Below are 20,966 nucleotides of genomic sequence, written 5' to 3' on the forward strand. Positions count from 1 at the left end.
CGGATAGGTAAGGGTGTGTGATACAATATCATAAACAGGAAGCAATGGACAGATGTCTACACCTGCCCATCTTCCTCTGTTGAAATCACTAAAAAAAATCAGTCATTTCTGTTCCTTGAAATAGGAGAATAAAAGATTATCAAGATATATGTATACAATTATGAAAACATATAAAAGTGATAAAATCATAAATGTGCATATACCCTGAATTGATCCTTTTCAAATGGTTAGCCTCCTCGCCCAATGAATACGCTTCCGGCTTTTACAGCGCTTCTCATCGTCATTCGCAATAGTAAAAATAGTTCTGAGAAAATTTTCCGATAACTTGGAAAATTACCTCTTATACATAAATACAAATATTGAAATACATGCTAAACCAAAATTTCAAAGGAATTATTTATTTTCAAAATCGGAGCTTGATGGGCTCCAGATACAAATTACTACGCATGACCTTTGACCCTGAAACATGCTGAATGTTGCATGTGATGTAATTTTGGGTAAGCAGAGTTGACAGTAATTAGTCATTAGAATACATCGAGCAAAAATTACATTCAGCATTGTTATTTATCGTGCATTGACAAGATATATAAGTTAGCGAGCATCTTGGGTGCACATCGCTTGTGACTACCAAGCCCGACCTTAATTATTTCTGCAGCCTCATATACTGTCAGCTATAAAGCCTTTATCCCATGTTAGTACTTGCTTTTTTTAATGTGAGAATGTTCTTGCTTTTTATGAATTGATATATTTTGTGCCAACACACAGTACAAAAAGTACTGTCATACAATTCAAGGGTTATTTTGAAACTAGCAATGATGATGCATGCTTATGAGATACACAGAAGGACAGCAAACCACCCTTGCAAGAAATGAAAGGATTTGTAGAATGTGCGACATGACTTGTGTGGAAGATGAGATTCACTCACTGATTGAATGTCCATTATATAAACATGATGGACATGAATTTTTTGAGAATATTGCTAAAAATAATAAAAAATTTTATTGTTTAACAAATAAAGAAAATTTTTTGTGGATTACGTCTAATGAGAATGATATATTGCTTATCAAGCTGGGTAATTTTCTAATCAATATTTTTAAAATAAGAAATAGTGAATTATATAATGTTAAAAAGAACCAAATAAATGCAAAAGAGTAATAATATTAAATTATTAATACTCTAGTACAAATATACATGTTACAAATCTTTGTACGTTTGCTAATTATATATATATTTTTTAAAAAACATTTATTATTGGTAATCCCCATCTGCTATAATCATCATCATCTTCTTTAGTTAGTTTGTTTTCTTTTCTCTTAATATTGACATGTTGCTACTATCAATTTTGAATTTCTTCTTGTGTATATAATTCTTTACTTGTATGCCCTGAGGGGCCCCAAATTGGGATCAATAAATCTTATCTTATCTTATCTATACTCGATCATCATACTGTATATGTTAGTGTATGGTACATGTATTTTTGTGACACAAAACACCTTTGCGATGGACCGTTTTTTTATGTTTCCATAAAAAAAAAATTTCTTGTAAATTGATTAATATGCAAATATAGATTACAGTTGAACTTCGATTGGTAACTCGAACACAGATATCTTGAATACCATGGATATGTCAAAGTAATTTTGAAGTCCTTACTACTTATTCCTTAAGTATTTTACCCTGGATATCTCGAATCCTATGTTATTTCGAAGTATTTTCTTGGTCCCCTCAAGTTCGAGATTAAACGAGGTTTGACTGTATTTGATTTATATTAATTTTGATTAATTTTTATTTATTTTATTAATGAAAAGCAAAGAGAGCTAATATTTCTGGAGGTACATCCAAGTATATACTTAACGTTAATCACCTGTCTAGTGATATCAAAATGAAGTCAATTGTTATGAAGTCTATTTATTGTTTTAAGGTTTCCTCTGATTTACCATGTATATTCTACCAAGAATTTGTTCACGTCATCTGAGACAACTCCTAGGAAAATCTTTTTTTCGTTACGCCTCAACATCATCACAAGATGTCCCTCATGTATGCATTGTTGGGAGTGGTCCTGCAGGATTTTATACAGCGCAGCAAATTCTAAAGGTATAATATTTCCAAAAGTACTATACAATTAATGCATCTGAACATTTTTTTCTGGAAAAGTTTCTTGATATCCCACTCCCCCTCCCAGGGTTCCATATACTTTAAAAGCTAAACAGTGTTGGGTCAGCTTAAACAGTGTTGGGTCAGCTTAAACAGTGTTGGGTCAGTTCCAAAGCTAACAGGCTGTAACAGTGGAAAGAAAGAAATGTATGGCTGGACTGTGATCCGAACCTGGGATCCCTGCATCTCTAGTCAGGTGCTATACCAACTGAACTACCCAGGCCCATATCTATGGCCCAAACCATTACAAAGATATAAAAACAGGGACAGAGGAAGGAGAATACATGTATCAGTATCAATTATTCATGTAATAAAATTATCATTGGGGGTAATACCCACACTTTTTAATTAACCTCATTAAACCTTCTAATCTTGAACATGAGGGGAATTTTGGGGTAGAGGTATCTGACTTACTTTGATATACATGTATAACTGGTATTAAACAAATCGGTGTTAACTTTGATATACTGAAGTTTGTATTTTGATTAAGGATACTGGTATTGAAAATTCCAGAGGAAGAGATATGGAGTTACGTAAGGACTCCCTCCTCCTCTCCCTCATTATTGATTGGATCTGTCCTGCAGGGGTTGAAATTTTCCTAGAAAACTCACTAGTCCAGAGGCTACTGATCAGTAAAAAATTACTAGCCCAAACCTCAAACTAACTAGCCCAACATTTTTTTTTACGCAAAATGAAAACAAAACACAAGTTTTAAACACTTTGGTGATTAAAATCAGATCCTCATTGCTTCTTTTTAACGACATGTCGCTGATTAAAATCAGTTCCTCGTTGCTTCTTTTTAATGATGTCGCTTTTAAAACTAGTTCTCAGTCAGAAGAAACCAGTCTACATAAAAAACAAAAGTAAACTGACAAAAAATTTTTCCTGGTCTTCTTGTCTGACAGACTGTTGCTGCATTTAAATAAGTTAGCCTGAGTCTTTAAAAATGATTACATTTCAACCCCTGTCCTCACTACATTATATGTACATTCACTATTATAAACTGATGCAGGTTATTAACATTGATACAATTTCAGGGACATCCAGCAGCAAGGGTGGACATATTGGAAAAATTGCCAGTTCCGTTTGGACTTGTGAGATTTGGGGTAGCTCCTGATCACCCAGAAGTCAAGGTTTACAATCTTTTTACAGCTGTGTTAAATTGATTTAAACTATTTTTTCTTTTTTTAAGTAATTTTTAGAATTCTTAATTTAAGTATTCAATCCTGGGAAAAAAGAAAATGATGGACAGGAAAGACTAAATTAGGGGTCTTGTGCTTACCATTCCTAATTCATACATAGACCAATCTTTTGTAGAATGTTATCCACACATTTACCACAACTGCCAGAAATCAGAGATGTACATTTATAGGAAATGTGGAAGTTGGTAAAGATATCTCAATAGAAGACCTGCAGAAGGCTTACACAGCTGTAGTCCTGGTAAATCTGTTACTTTATTTGTGTCTACCAGCTGTAGTCCTGGTAAATCTGTTACTTTATTTGTGTCTACACAATTGTAGTCCTGTTGTTTTATTTTTTGTCTACATAGCTGTAGTCCTGGTAAATCAGTAACTTAACTTTATACTCTTTTCCATATCACACCCTTTATCAGTCTGAGACACCAGTATCACCAAGAGGGCAGAAGGCCAGTGGTCTAATACTGGTCGATATGGTGTGATGTGGAAAAGCGTTTGTACTACATGTATTATGTTTATAACGAGGGTTGTTCGGAAAGTTCGTGGACTACCGTCATAACTTTTTTACTTAACGTCAAGTTATATCCAAATTTGGAAGAAATATTTCAACAGTAAATTCAAATGATGTGTATTAAAAGTTTTTAAAATATCGTGGTTTATTTCAAACTTATTTAGAGTTTAAAATTGCGAAAATCGGATCACGGAGCAGGTCAAAATTTTGTAATTTACAATCAAGACACTAAATAATGTCTGAAATCATATCTTCTGTAAAATGACACAAAAACGGAAAAATTCTACATGTTCAAATTAGGAATTGTTTCCTCGTTTCTGATTCCAAATTATGACTTAATATTTTGCTTCGTTGAAAAGAAACCAGTTTCCAGAAGATAGGTGGTCCTTACTGAAAAAGGCAAAAAAGATGACATCGTAGAACGTTACGGAGTAGCAGTTAACCATACAGTTTTGTATTGTACTCTGGAAAACTAAAAAAAAACACCTCTGAAAATGCCTGAGGAAGTAGGAAATATGTCAAAAGTGAGCCATGCATGTGTGTTACATAGTACAAGCGGTATTTGAATGATAGACTACTCTGCTTAGACGATGGTGATCTGTGAGAAAACAGATTATCTGTAAAAATCTTACCAAAAACATTGAAAAGTTAATAACATCATGCTAAGAGTTTGGAGCTTCACAGATGCTGATCTTGTGAAAGCATACTTTTGCAGTGAAAAAAATATAGCATTGGCAAACAAAATGATGCTACTGGAACAATTGTTAGCAAAATAGATTTCAAATGATAGAGAAATGTTTTTAATGAGTGCACTGGTATTGGGCAATACTCTGTGAAATATATAGGGATAGTATTTTTGAGAACCTCATGTCGGTATGTTTTTGACGTTACAGCATTGTTCAGTTTGCTCAGTGGTTACAAAACGTGTTATTTTAAAATTAAATAACATGAATTTTATTAAATCACATGGAATGAAACTTTATTTTGAACAAAATAAATATTTTTACATATGATAATGTGCTGATTTTAAATTTCTTGAAAATAGTATATACATCGAAGATTGGCATAATCCACAAACTTTCCCAACAACCCTTGTACATTATTGATAGGGTATTGTGCATATCTGATATGTTGGTGATGTCTTTGATGTGTTAATTTAGCAGCCATTATACTTATTTGGTGAAAAAGGACTACATATAAGATTATGTGATTATTTGTAGATGATTAAATGATTGTTTATGATAATGGTAAAGACTTTGTGTTTTGCAGGCTTATGGTGCTGATGATGACAGAACACTTGCAATAAAGGGAGAGGTAAGGACCAAGAGAAAATAATTTACAGACACTCATCATTGTGTCACCTGCAGATCAGAGTGACACTTAGGATCGCTTTAGCTGGCGTCTGTCTGTATGTCCATCTGTCACACCTTATATCTTAAAAACTATAAGAGATATAGATTAATATTTTGCACATGTATAGCTTGGTACTATGGCTTTTGTTAAATATATATATATTTTGCACATATATAGCTTGGTACTAGTATGGCTTTTGTAAAATACCAGGGTTACCTGTCTGGTGACCTTAGAACTTGACATTTGACTTACTTTTCAAAATAGATTATAGTGCCAATATACAGCTTATTTTTGACATATAAAAGGTAAGTCTTTGCTATTTAGCATGTGCACTGTTTGTCATAATATACACATTTAAAAAAAATTCCAAATGACAGTCCACTTGATCTTGAACTTTAACCTCCTTTGCAAAAATTGTTCATGTGCAGATTAAAGATTACATTGCCATGTATATATCAGTTAAATACTGTTTGGTCAATTATAAATATTTTCTACTATATCAGACTTACCTAAAGTAAAGTATACAGTGGGGGACTTTTGCCCCTCCCCGCCGTGGCTGTACCCTTCTGAATTCCGTAAAATGTATATCAGAACAAGACTTCAGTTGTGAACTTGATCTCAAAACTTGGACAATACACTGTTAATTAATAATGTTTAAATCATGGACTTTTAATTTTATAGATACATTAAAAGGTTTCATTTATCTAATTATTTATCAAGAATAAGGAAGTAATTGTGTGAGCATTGTAGGCTATGAGCCTCTTGTTTTTGTTTTTAAATCTGTGAGTATGTTGCATAGATGTCACAAATATTCTATAATATAATGTTTTTGACATTGTTTTTTTTTTACAGGATAGTCCCAATGTGATCTCAGCCAGATCTTTTGTTGGTTGGTTCAATGGACTTCCACAAGACAAAGATGTATGTATCTAAATACTGTGAAATTACCAATTTTCGTGAGGGTTTAATTTTTTTTTAAGGAGGGAAGAGACCCACAAATTCACGTCCACCATATTTGTTTCTTTACTTTTTACAGCTGCCTGTAGATTTAGATGTGGAGAATGTGGTTATCCTAGGTCAGGGAAATGTGGCTCTTGATGTGGCCCGGATTCTGCTAACACCAATTAGCATATTACAGGTATTTCTTACCTCTGTCATCAGGTACCCAGTAAATTTGTAGTGTACTTCCTCTATTTTTTTGTCCCCCGCTTTCACTGAAAGTGGAGGATATTAATTTGGGGCTGTCTAGCTGTCTGTTATTCTATTATTCTGTCTGTGTGAAACACTTTCGTTTCTTGACAAAATATCAAAAAGCTTTTGAGGTCATAACTCCCTATGACCTAAAGAAGACCCCTATTGATTTTGAGGTCAAAAGGTCTAAAAGGTCAAAATTTCAAAAAGCCTTCCAGCTTTTACAATGAAATTTTATATCACAACTCCCTATGGCCTTAAAAAGACCCCTATTGATTTTGAGGTCAGAAGGTCAAAGGTCAATGTCTGAAATTCATATATTGTATAAAAAATGGTTTTCCGCTGATAACTGAAATTTTTTGTCATAACTCCCATTGATTTAAAGAAGACACTCACTGTCATATCTATCATAAAATTCATATCTTCCATAAAATGGTTTTCTAGTGATAACTTTAGTTCTCTTTGAGATTTTGCAATGGATATTTTAGTTAGTCAATATAACTTTAAAAAAAACCCCTGATTTTAAAGTAAAAGGGTCAGAGACAAAGGTCAGAAATTCATTTATTGCATACATAGTTTCTGATAGTAACTATAGTTCTTTGTTAGCTTTTGCAATGAAACTTATGGTCAGGAATTTCTTTAACTTATAAAAAGTTACTCCTATTGACCTTATGACCAGAAACTGAAAGGTCAACCTTTCTTTTCTTTCTCCATCTGCATTTCTTTCAGTTGTTTGACCCTTTTCTTTTTTCCTTAAGTAAAGGACACAAATTCCTTGAATTAGCTTGTTCTCTTATCCTTTGAAACTTGGAGTAGTAATGAAATTAATTATAACATGACTGAGTTAATAACAATAAACTCTTAGATGAAATTATGTTGACAGAATGTGTTTTAATTTTCAGAAAACGGATATATCCCAGCATGCATTGGATGCTCTGTCTCGAAGTCGAGTAAAAAAGGTGTACATTGTGGGCAGAAGAGGTCCTTTACAGGTGGCATTTACCATCAAGGAGCTGAGAGAGATGACCAAGTTGCCTGACTGTAGGCCTGTCATTCATAAAGAAGATGTAGAAAACCTTGACAAGGTCATAAAAGGCAAGTCACTGTTATGAGTGTTAATTTATTTAAGAAATAATGCTATTCAGTGAATATGGTATTATGAATAACAATTGTTATGCTGGCATATTCCATGATGCACTTTAATGCATCAATGACAACAACACTGCAGAGCTGTTGCTATTCATAATGCAATTTTCACTGAATAACATTTATTACTGATATTTGCATTCCATGACATTGTCAAGAATGACAGAGGAAAGACTGACTGTGATTTTTGCATGGCTGCTTATCTTTAGTAAAAAATATTGAGGAAATAAAAATCAGCGAATTAAACTTATTAACACACTTTAATTCCATATGAATCACATACAATATTCACAGTATTTGTAAACCCATATTTTACCGATCTTCTAACATGATGTCACATCTTGATCAACTTCTTGTGACATTTCATCACACTTATAATCTTTCATAAACAGTTATTATTTATAGTACATGTATTTTACCTCTGTACAGATAATTATAGCAAAACAATTTTTTTTAATGTTTTTATATGATTGTTTTTTTTCATTTATGGAGCTCAAATAAATTTTGAAATACAAATATTAAGAAAACATTGTAAAGTTCACATCATAAAGCTAACTGTGATGTCATTTCACCAAGTGGGAACTAAATATACCTTTACGCAGGTGAGTTAAAGCTAGGTATAGGCATTTCTATGTAAATAAACTAATTAAAATGCCTAAAGACTATATCTATTTTACAGAGAAAGTTAAAACTTATTGTCTAATACATACTTGGTATCCATGACATTAGATAGCCAGTACGCATTATGACGTCATATTATGACGTCATTGTTCTTTACTACACAAGATTATAATGGATATCAACAAAAATGCGTCGGCGCAAGGGCATGCTCTATTTTATTTAACTGAAACAAGGTATATTTAGAAGCAAAATATTCTAATATTTGCTGGTATTGCTGCACAAATATCAACAGCTCAGTTGTGTAATTCCTATTTGTAAAGTTTTAAGTTGAATCGGGGTAAAAATGTACAGTCCGGTATAAGTTTACTCAAATTCCGATCAACTTAGGAAATGCCTAGGATTTGTGCAGCAGTTTTATTAATCTATAGAATATTCTTCTTAGCATTATACAATTTTTATGTAAAAATAAACAGGGTAATCCCTTGCGCCAAAGCTGTTATGTTGATTGTTATACATGTATTACCTCCAGTAGGTGAGATCAATGACGTCATAATATGACGTCATAATGCGTACTGGCTATAACATATCGTGGGTACTAAGTATGCATAAAAAATAAAACAAAACATTCTTTGAATAATGAATATACCCCTAACACATTTTTATTAGCTCATTTGCATAGAAACGCCTATACCTAGTCTTAACTCACATGCGTATGAAGATACATGTGATGTATTTGGAGATTTTTTTATTGCACAATTTTGAATGTTGCTTAGAGTTAATTTTAAAAAGTTTTAAAATAATGGTTAAATCATCATTTTGTATTTTAAATTTTTGGGGAGATTTTTATTATAAGCTACAACTTACTCATTTTCACTATGTTTCCTACCTATATAACTGAATGGAATTGGTATTATATAGCAGATTTCTAAATATGAGAGTTAGACACAACCTGTACATACACTTAGAGCAATTGCATTCATGGAATTATAAATGCAACTAGGTACAGGATTGTAAAGCAAATATAACAAGAGGCCCAGGGGCCACATCGCTCACCTGAGCACTGTGGCTAGGAAAAGAAGAAAAATCAGTTTAGTATTGAAAAGCTTAAATGCATAAGTGGTCCCAACCTACCCCTAAAAGGGAGTGGGGGGTATGATTTGAACAAAATTAAATCTACACTAACTAAGGATGCTTACATGATTTTTTGACTAACTGTGACTTTTTTCTCTACAAGTTTGAACTTTCATTGTGGCCCCACCCTACCCCTGGAGGTCATGATTTGAACAAACTTGAATCTACACCACCTGAGGATGCTTCCAAATAAATATGACCAATCATAAGTTTGCTGTTCTTGAGAAGAATATTTTTCCTATATACTCCTATGTTAAACTTTAATCTTCCATTGTGGCCCCACCCTACCCCCGGGGGTCATGATTTGAACAAACTTGAACCCACATCACCTGAGGATGCTTCCATATAAATATGACCAATCATAGCTTTGCTGTTCCTGAGAAGAAGATTTTTGAAGATTTTTCCTATATACACCTATGTTAAACTTTGTCCATTGTGGCCCCACCCTACCCCCGGGGGTCATGATTTGAACAAACTTGAACCCACATCACCTGAGGATGCTTCCATATAAATATGACCAATCATAGCTTAACTGTTCTTGAGAAGAAGATTTTTGAAGATTTTTCCTATATATCCCTATGTAAAACTTTGATCGTCCATTGTGGCCCCACCCTACCCCCCTGGGTCATGATTTGAACAAATTTGAATCTACACTACCTGACAATAATTCCACATGAGTTTCATCTTTCCTGGCCCATTGGTTCTTGAGAATAAGATTTTTCAATAATGCCATTAATTTTTTGCCATTTCGTAATTATCTCCCCTTGGAGGAGGGCGTGGCCCTTCATTTGAACAAACTTGAATCCCCTTCACTCAAGGATACTTTGTGCCAAGTTTGATTGAAATTGAACGACGACGACAGACAATGGACAAATTTCAATCAGAAAAGCTCACTTGAGCCTTCGGCTCAGGTGAGCTAAAAAACTGTAAAAGAGGAATAATTACATAAGTTCTACTGGTTGAAGACCTGCAAATTCTATGCAAGGGAATGGTGTCCACAATCTGTCTGTAAATAATTTTTCTTTAAAATGCTACTCCTCCTACAGTTTAAATATCATTATCATGACATCAATGTTGATATATATATATATATATACATACATACATATATATATATATATATATATATATATATATATATATATATATATATATATATATATATATATAGCATGTTTAGGTATTCATGATAATTATTGATATGTAAAACTTAAAAGAAAAGTTGCAAGTCCAGGTCTATTTGACTTTTACTTTTGTCAGAGACCTTGAAGTTGCCCAAATGTCCTTGTGTTAAGGTCAAGAAACATACGCAGGTTGTAAGCAATCTCTGTGTCAAGTATGGGCTTTCAGTGTTTCTCTTATTACAAAGTTATCATTAGTACATGTATTCTCTTTTTCTTGGAAATGACCTTTTTATCTTTTAAGATCTCCCCCGTCCCAGAAGGAGGCTGACAGAACTACTATATAAGACGTGTATGGAGCCCTCCGACACTGACACCCACCTCTGGTCTCAGGCCTCCAAAGAATGGGAACTTAGATTTAGACTTAGTCCTATAGAAATCAACGAGAGGGAGGGAAAAGTCACAGGGGTCAAATTCGCTGTGAATCAGCTGCAGGTGGGAATTTTTCAATCTGATTAAAATCAGATCTTTGTTACGCTGTACAGCGACTATCAGAATTTCCGAGCTTAACAAAGATCTGATTTTAATCAGATTCGGAATTTTTTTAAATATGCATGTACATGTGCATTGCAAGAACCATGTAGCTTTATTTTTGACTAGGAAATTAAAACACACTTAGAGCGAACACGCTTGAAATGAATTGACGCTTACAGCAAAGAGATTTTCATTCTGTGTGACCTTAAAATATATTGTTAACTTAACGGATATAATGAATTACGTTTATAACGAAGCAAAATCGTCTGACCCAGCACTTTGTTATAAGCGTGTTTTACTGTATGTAACAAGTTTCAGTTTGGTTCAAATACAGTTTTTGAGAATACTTGGTAATTTATCTTGAAAGAATTTTATTCTCGGGATTAAAAACAATGACAGAGTTCTGATAACTGTATATGTACATTGTTTTGTAACGGAAGAGGAGAAAAATGAGATGGACCTGACCAGGATTTGAACCTGGGCTCCCTGAATCTCTAGTCAGGTGCTCTACCAACTGAGCTATCTGGCTAGCGGCAATCAAACCCGTCTGACCGCCACATTCCTCCCTCCTTAAAGGTCTTCACCCCTGAAGACACCAACCCAGACTCTTCCCTGGCAGGTCTTTCACCTGTGACATCCACATCCTGGTCACAGCACCAAATGTAAAGGGAGAGGAGAAAATTTCAAAGGACCAGACAGGGATTCGAACCCAGGCCCCCTGAATCTAGTCAGGTGCTCTACCAACTGAGCTATTTGGCCACTGTGCCTGTGATCAAACCCATCTGTTTTAAAGTTTTAAATTAAGTGAAACATATTTTTAGGCCATAGACATTTTGTACAGTCATGAAATAGTTGTACAATGTTTCAAACTTGATATGTATAGCATGAAAAAAAACAAAAAAAACAAAAACAAAAACAAAAACAAAAAAAAAAACATCAGAACCTGAACCTAGCTTATTTAAGTACATATGTATAATATTAAGAATGTGATTTAGCAGATTCATGTGAGCATTTCAGTCTAATTGGTACATACCTACACAACAAGCATCAACATATAAACCTAATGATTTAAGTACACACATATATAACACAGGAGAATGAGTATGATAGCAAATAAGTGAGACTTCATTTTTGTCTTTTTTCAATTATTATTTTGTATGATTATTTAGGGAGATGATCTGATTAACAAGAAAGCTGTGGCCACATCAGAAACAGAACATATTGACTGTGGACTGGTATGGATTTCTCTACAGCAATGACTATAAATGAATTATAGGTATCTATTAGAGAATGACAAGTGGTTTGTATTGGAGATGGCTTTGTTTGAAGTTTATCCTCTGAATTTGATCACAGGTTTTCAGAAGTATAGGATATAAAAGTATACCTATAGATCCCATTTTACCTTTTGATACAAGAAAAGGGATTATACCAAATATAAAAGGAAGAGTCAAAGAAAAATCAGGTAAGTAATTCTAAAGGTAAATCAGGTAAGTAATTCTAAAGGTCATTCAGATAAGTAATTCTAAAGGTCATTCAGGTAAGTAATTCTAAAGGTCATTCAGGTAAGTAATTCTAAATTTAATCCAGATAAGTCTAAAGTTACACTTAAAACCATATGATTCCAATTTTCAAAAACATGTAAAACTTTTACTATGTATAAAAGTTAAGCTAAATGGTCTGAAACAGCAAGATGCAAAAGTATTTTAATTCTGAACTACATTAGTATAATGTTATGATTTCATCTGATGTCAAAAATTAATCATTCATAATTTGATTGGTTTAGGTCTGTACTGTAGTGGAAATATCCTTATCTTGATTGATTTAGGTCTGTACTGTAGTGGATGGGTCAGTACAGGGCCAGTAGGAGTCATCCTCAATACCATGACAGGGGGATTTGAAACAGGAAAGATAGTTCTCAAAGATCTGGAAGACGGTATCATCACTTCTGAGGGAAAAAGGGGGAATAAAATGATCAAGGAAATCCTAGAATCTAAAGGTTGCTGTTAAGCATATGTTTTATAAACAAAAAATGAAAATATATAAGATCTTTAAGAAGGTCAAGGTATGTGGTAAATATATTAGAGGACTGATATGTACAAGAATTTGATTTCTGAACAAACTTGTTATAATGCTGTGCAGGTAAGCAGATGGTGACATTTTCTGACTGGGACAAGATTGATGAGGAAGAGATCAAGAGAGGAAGTGTCTTTGGAAAACCAAGGGAGAAGATTGCAGATATCTCAGAAATGCTTAGAGTAGCCAAGTCCTAAATCAAGAAAGCCAATGACTGTCTTATACTGGGGGGTTGTTATTTATTGGGGACCCGCATTAAGATGCAGGTTCCCTAAATTAATCACCATGGTCTGTCCCAAGACCTTATATCAACTACTAAAAAATGGAAAGGGAATGCTTTGGAAAAGACATTTATAGATTTTAGAATCATATAGTCAAAGGTCAAAGACCAGGATTGTTTAAATGACCACTATGCTGAACTTAAGATTTTTTACTACATACCATAAAGTCAAGTGTATATCATGCACCAGTGTAAAGTATGCACCTCCTACATTTGAACTATTTTCTATCAAAAAAGTAGCTTTTATACATGCATGACTTAATGGTACATGTAGATAAAGGTTTCTTTGATAAAGGTCAAGGCCAAAGGGTCAAGACTATTGATATGGCCTTAAGTTTTTTAAAGGATCCACTGCATTGAAATCAGTACTATATTTGGTCAGATTTTCACCAATCAATGAACAAAGTTAAGGGGACAAATATTTAGATTCGGGGCTAGTTCACTCAAAGTTCAATGTCATTATTTTCACATGAACATTCAATTATATACAATGTAGTATAAAATTGAGTAAATTTATTGTGCAGTATAAAATTGAGTAAATTTATTGTGCAGATTTCGTATTCACTTCACAATTAAAAGAAAGCCCTGTATATTCTGTGGCCAATTACTCAAAGATCAAGATTATCAATACATGTATAAGCATACTATGGGGTCCTGTATGATTTTGTCAGCTTTCTTGTCTTTCTTTGATGTTGTAATTACTTAAGTGTGAGAAGAAAATACAAGGTAGTTGGTGTGGAAGAAGTGCTGAAAATAGAATGTAAAGATCTGACCAAAAAATTCAAATTATGTACATATGCTAAGTGCAAATTTGTCTAAAAAGTAAAATAAATTACAAATGTTTACATTTGTAGATTTTTTTTTGCATGTAGAATGCCTTATATATGCCTCTACTTGTTGATGTTTATGATGCTTTAACATTCAATGTTTGGAATACATGTATTTTTTGCGCTTTTAAAAATTTTCCGATAAAAACTTTCTATGGCCAAAAATACCATATAGAGAAAACAAATGAAAAAGGTGAAAATAATGAACAGTGATCTATTTCAAAAAATCCTATAAACAATACAAATCTGTGAATAGGGCATAAATCTTGGACCCTTGGAAATTCTAGAGGTGGGATCTGGTGTCTAGGAGGAGTAAGCATCCCCTGTTGACTGGTCACACCTTCTGTGAGCCCTTTGAATTGATCAGGAAGACGGAATATAAAGTTTACTATGAAAACAAAGGCCTAACAATTTGTATGAAATATGTCGGTCAAAATACACCCAATGGTAGATTTATACGTTGTACATGTATTTTTTAAAAAGGTCGTTATAATGACCATAGAATTTATGAAATGCTAGCTTTAAATGTCGTTATTGAAATCACTGTAACATCAACTTATCTGTCAATAGCTTGACTTGGTTTAAAAATTGATTGTACTCGGAGCATGCTCTTTAGTATTGAATAAGTTTGGAGACATAAACACCATATGCAGGTGATATTGGAATATAACGACATGTATACATCTCGGAGAGATGTTTTTCCAAAGCAAAGAGAAAAATGTGGGACCCAGCACAGGCACTTGGGGTATGGACCCCCCACCCCTTTTCCATTTTTTTTAAAACTGGGGTCGAGTCACCCTTTCCCTATTTTTGTATTCTAATATGCATTTTGTATTCTAATATGTTTTGACTGATTTTATAAAAAAGAGAGTATCAGTCGAAAACGATATATTTAAAAACAGCTTATAGAGACAAAAGGGTTACATTATCGATAACATATAGTGCATATTAGAATACAAAAATAGGGAAAAGGTTACTCAACCCCAGATATAAAAAAAAATATGGAATAGGGGGTGGGGGTGGGGGGGGTCCATACCCCAAGTGCCTGTGGGCCCCAGTATATCAATGTAGGCTAGTAAAACTTGTAAAGTTGGGTGCTAAATGTTATTTGCTACCTTGTTGAAAGATTCCTTAAAATAATCATAATTTTAACGACTGTAAAAAACTTAATAAATTATGAATAATCCGGTCTGTAACGAACAAGGGGACGACCATTTGATTCTGGAAAAGGGGGGGGGGGTGCCAAATTTTTCCGAGTCAGATTATTTAATGGCATGTAGGTGAAGGACATTTTATTTATTTCCAAAAATTGATCGTACTCGGAGCATGCTCTTTAGTATTGAATAAGTTTGGAGACATAAACACCATATGCAGGTGATATTGGAATATAACTACATGTATACATCTCGGAGAGATGTTTTTCCAAAGCAAACAAGATGAACGAGGACAGATTATTTCTTCAATGAAAAAAGTCTGACAAGCAAAATTAAAAAAAAAAAAAAAAAAAAAAAAAAAAAAAAAAAAAAGAAGGAAAATTGCACGTTCTAAGCTTTTAGTTTCCAGGGGAGGAGCACCAATCAAGGACAGATTATTTATTTTCTTGCCAGTCGAGGACAGATTATTTATTTTCAAAATTTTGGAGGACAGATTATTTATTTTCAAATTTTGGAGGACAGATTATTTATTTTCTAAAGAAAACATTGTCAAAATGAAAAGAAAAAAATCTTTTATTAGAAAGCACCGGTGAATCCGAATATTTGCTGATTAACCACACTGTGCTAGGCCCATTTTTATTCTTATTATACATTAATGATATAACCGAAGGCATACATAATGGTATCCGTTTATTTGCGGATGATACATTTTTGTTTACTATAGTAGACGCTGATATTATCAGGGTAAGAAACTCCCTAAAATTACAACTCGCAAATAATTGCGAGTACCAAGAAAGTGAACTCGCAATTTTATAAGACTACTCGCAATTTTCATATAAGGTTAAATTTATATAAATTAAATACATGTAACTTGTCAATGAGGAAAAAGTAACTACTGTACAATACACAAAATACAACTACAGTGTGGCTTTTATTTAAATTACTGATTTAAATCAAAAGCATTGTGTTCTGTCATATTATATAATTTTGCTACAGTTTCAATGCAAAAAAAATCAACTCGCAAGTTTTTGCGAGTTACCTAATTTTTAACTCGCAATTTGGGAATTCTAACTCGCGTTTTGCGAGTTGTATATAGTGAATTTCGAACCCTGTATTATGACTCCTACATTATCTCTTACAGCCGATCTTGAAAAAAATAAAGAAATGGTCAAACTCTTGGGCTGTAGATTTTAACACTGATAAACCAATGTTAATTTTACAAGAAAGCAGCGACTTTTTCCAGACATTCATTTTGGAGAAAATGGGGACATTATTGAACCATCCAGTAGTCATATACATTTAGGGCTTCACCTTCAGTCCGATGGTAGTTGGAATAAACATATATTTAACGAAAAAGCTTGTAACAAATTAAATATTTTGAGATTACTAAAGCACACACTTGATAGAAATTCCCTAATAAAGATATATCTTGCTTTCATTAGACCTGTCTTAGAATACGCAGATGTGGTACAGTATGGGATGACTGCTCTCAGGAAAATACAGAATTGTTAGAAAAGGTCCAAGTAGAAACTGCAAGAATTATTTCTGGTCTAAGGGTAAATTCTTCAAGATCTATTCTATACGACGAACTAGGTTGGGAGCCATTACACCAGAGAAGAATAAATCATGAACATATTATTTTATAAAATTGACCATGGTATTGCCCCATATTATCTATGCGAATTATTACAGTCTTTCCAACCAGTGCAGCATTCTTATAGTTTGAGATCAGACAGAAGTAATCTTTCTCTACCATTATGTAGAACTGTATCTTACTATAATAGTTTTATTCCTTCAACTATAAAACTGTGGAATAATCTTAGCTCTGTTGTAAAAATGTCACCTTCTTTATCAATGTTTAATTCAAAAATAAAAACTGAACGACCATTTAGCAGTTGTAAATATTATAACTATGGTAACAGAAAAGAGAATATACTTCACTGTCAATTACGCAATAAAGCTAGTAACCTTAATGCACACTTAAAAAATCATTATATAATAGCTGATTCATCTTGTCCTAGGTGTGATTACCATAATGAGGATAATGAGCACTATTTTATAAATGAATTGTCCAGCTTATAGCATACAAAGAAATGAACTAAGAAAAAATTTACAAGAGCTAGGTATACCGTATGAACTAAAGATTCTTTTACATGGGTGTTCGAAGTTATCGTATCAAACGAACATCAACATTACAAATTATGTACAAGAATATATTAGGTCAACAAAACGTTTTTAAATACATTTCCTTTTGATATATATATATATATATATATATATATATATATATATATATATATATATATATATATATATATATATATATATATATATATATATATATATATATATATATATATTACTATATTTTATTAATACTATGTGTTATGCTTAATTCATCTGGATCTGTGCGAGTCTGTGTGTGCTTGTTTGGGTGTGTCTACGTGTGTGTGTGTGTGTTTCTGTATATGCGTCTGTGTGTGTTTACCCGCATTGTAATATATGTATTCACTCAGTCCATTGTGTAACTATTTTGTAACTTTGATTCTTGTATAGAGAGGGTATTTATATACATTGCCTGTTGCCCAGTCTATTCATTATTTTGAATAAATATTGTTTAAAATATTAAGGATATCCGATCCTCAGCCAGGAAGGATAACTCTTAAATTTGTTATTTTATTTAAAAAGTCTCAAAATAAAGCTTGAAATTTAGATCTTTTTGTGCAACAATTTTCATTTTATGCATCTTAATATGATTCAAGGTTCTCTGAAGTCCTAGAAACGGTCTTGTAAAAAGTTGACTTTTGTACCCCATAAAAGAAAAAAATGAATTCATTTTTTAGAGAAATCGAATTTCCTTTAGTCTAGCATTAGATACCGCTGCTTATTAGCATGAAATGAAATTAGATGTGATATGTGATGTCTAGCAATGATAGCACAAGCTTTTTACACTATGTATTAAATGACGAAGTAAAAAGAAGAACTAATATAGTGTATAAGAATAAAAAAGATGCAATTTTCTCTAAACGCCTGGATACCCTAAATTATATTTGTTGATCAATTTTCAATTAGAAAATGCATAGCTGGTGTTTTTATTCGCATTTCCTGAAAATATATTTGAGATTTGATAATTTTCCCTATATAATATGACCAACTATAACGATGAACTTTGAAGAAATTCCATGGGTTAATTCACGTTACTGTGTGAAATCAGAGACTTTTTGTGAGCATTTTCAATTACTTAAAAGCTGATTTTCAGAACCTGAGTATAAGGATATCCGCTCCTCAGCCATGAAGGATCGCATGTAACTATTAAATTTATTATTTAAATTAAAAAAGTCTCAAAATGAAGCTTGAAATTGAAATCTTTCCATGCAACAATTTTGTTTTTCTGCATCTCAATATGATTCAAGGTTCTTGTACAAACGGTCTTAGTAAAGGTGACATTTATATACCCCATAAAAGAAAAAAAAAATTCATTTCAGAGAAATCGAACTTCCTTTCTGTTTAAACAAGCATTAGATACCAATGTGAATTAGCATGATATGAAATTAGATGTGATATGTGATGTCTAGTAATGATAGCATATTATATAACAATTGAAGTAAATAGAACTAAAATACATGTATATAAGCACAAAAAAGATGCAATTTTCCCCGAATCCCTGGATACCTATATCTTTTTATCCTAAAATATATTTGTGGATTAATTTTCAATTAGAACATGCATAACTTGTGCTATTATTCGCGTTTCCTGAAAATATATCTGTCAGTGATAATTTTCCCTATATATAATATATAATTAACTATAATGATAAACTTTGAAGAAATACCATGGGTAAATTTATGTTACTTTGTGAAATCAAAGACATTTTTGTGAGCATTTTCAAATACTTGAAAGCTGATTTTCGGAATCTGGAAAAGAATTTTATATTGGTTTGAAAGGCATCCGACAGTACAGATCTATCCGAGTTTTTATATTTATATAAAGAAAACATTTTTACACTGTATACATATATACATAAATATATGCATGTATTATGCCATAAACACTCTGATAAAATGCAATCCGGATTTGTGGAACACGAGATTCATTCGTTATTTTATCTCGTTTTGGAGTTATCCGTTGCGCAGTTTATGAACTTCTGCTGTCGTTTTGGCGAAAAATATGTGGTGTTTTAAATGAGTCATTTAAACACCAGCACAGGTAGCTCAATGAAATCAAGAGAGGTATATTATCTTGAAGGATTATTAATTTTTTTGGTTTATTTTTCTTTATTTTGACCAAATCATTAGGAAAAATATGCAAGTAAAGTAAGAAGCCTAAAAGTAAAGTAAGCTAAGTGTAAAAAAAAACAAAACAAAAAAAACCCAACAAAAAAACCATTGGTAATTGGGGAATGTAAGATATGTGTGTATATATTTTTTTTATGAAACCTGCCCGTTACTATTGCAACCTTTCGATAAACAGTTTGATCCGCACCTTGTCTGCCCAGCCCTTTTGTTTACAGTGTAACACATCGACCAATCAAAAATGTCGACTCATCTGGGAATTTGATGCACGGAAAGACAGAGTTCGATGCCGAAGTACTCTGGTTTACTTTCAATGTTTATGTTTATTTTACCCAATTCTTACTTTGCATAATATATATATTTTGATACACGAAGAAATTCTATGTATACATTGGATGCACCATTGATGTCTGATTAACGGAAAAGTCTTTCATAATGCGAATCGAGAAAGTGCAAAAGTAAGTATACCAAGTAAAGATGGTCTATATCTGTATAGTCCTTTAAATTGAGTTACAGTGCATCTGTTACTGCTGCTTCATTTGCTTTCAAAGTTTGGAATTGTTTGCAGATTAAAAAGGGTAATGAATCATAAACGATTCATAACGGTATGAACACTCGGATTTGTTATATGTTACTTGCAGCTTGTCCTGAATAGTGTTATTAGTTTGTCATACCCAAACCGATTATGGATTCTCACTGTTTGTTCCTTTATGTTTGATCTTTCTTATTTCAAACGTATAATACTTTTGCTAAGTACTAGGGCACCATAAACAATAGTTGATTGATTTCTTTTTACTACAGTTAATCACGATAATACATGCAATTTCTCATTATGCCTGAAGAATGCATCTATATTCAGCAAAATTACTGCAAGCATGTGAAATAACCAGCACAACACTTTCAAATCATTGTGTAAAGAGCCATGTCATTTGCTGGAAAGGGAATTTACATGCATAAAATATTTTAGGGCTGCAGTTGTAATAAGAATATGAAAAGCATTTTCTGCACATACTACAGTGTATTATGACACAGTGCACTCCCCTTAAGTTATTGCCTCACAGTATGTGAACTAGCTATTTCAAGATAGCTGCTAGTATACATGAACTATATAGAGTTCAAAAGGTGATCACAATCATAAATATTCATTTGTTTATTGTTTATAAAGAATGTTTATCAATCTGAGCATAAATATTCAGCATTTTTGTCTGTTAATTTATACAGTGGACAACACATTTAGTCCATGTGACGTTGTTTTAGGTTTTTCAGTAAATGCACTTGCCGAGCTCATATGCACAAATTGTTTAAAATGAAATGAATTATTAATTCGAAAAGAAAAATGTTGTTAATAGTTCTGACCTAAACAAGTTGTAACTACTCTGAGTGTT

At 32.7% G+C, this 20,966-nt stretch overlaps 1 protein-coding gene across 1 annotated transcript; it reads left to right on the top strand.

Moving 5' to 3' along the window:
• Window positions 1-447: 447 nt before the first annotated feature.
• Window positions 448-14,075, top strand: LOC133200687 (NADPH:adrenodoxin oxidoreductase, mitochondrial-like). Its single transcript, XM_061336453.1, has 13 exons — window positions 448-497; window positions 1,919-2,091; window positions 3,189-3,284; window positions 3,469-3,591; window positions 5,128-5,172; window positions 6,064-6,132; window positions 6,248-6,349; window positions 7,305-7,497; window positions 10,726-10,916; window positions 12,125-12,190; window positions 12,309-12,417; window positions 12,781-12,951; window positions 13,095-14,075. Exons 2-13 carry the CDS (start codon window positions 1,936-1,938, stop codon window positions 13,223-13,225), a joined length of 1,452 nt encoding a protein of 483 aa, XP_061192437.1. The 5' UTR covers window positions 448-497; window positions 1,919-1,935; the 3' UTR covers window positions 13,226-14,075.
• Window positions 14,076-20,966: the final 6,891 nt, after the last annotated feature.

Source organism: Saccostrea echinata, unplaced genomic scaffold, assembly GCF_033153115.1.
Source record: "Saccostrea echinata isolate AGI-Se365-2 ecotype Australia unplaced genomic scaffold, CSIRO_AGI_Sech_v1 ptg000041l, whole genome shotgun sequence".
Lineage (NCBI taxonomy): Eukaryota > Metazoa > Mollusca > Bivalvia > Ostreida > Ostreidae > Saccostrea > Saccostrea echinata.

Coding starts and splice junctions, on each gene's coding strand:
- LOC133200687 (XM_061336453.1), top strand. CDS start 1,936: ATGTATATTCTACCAAGAATTTGTTCACGTCATCTGAGACAACTCCTA. Junction 3,285..3,468: donor CTGATCACCCAGAAGTCAAG/GTTTACAATCTT, acceptor AATCTTTTGTAG/AATGTTATCCACACATTTAC. Junction 12,418..12,780: donor AAGAGTCAAAGAAAAATCAG/GTAAGTAATTCT, acceptor TGATTGATTTAG/GTCTGTACTGTAGTGGATGG.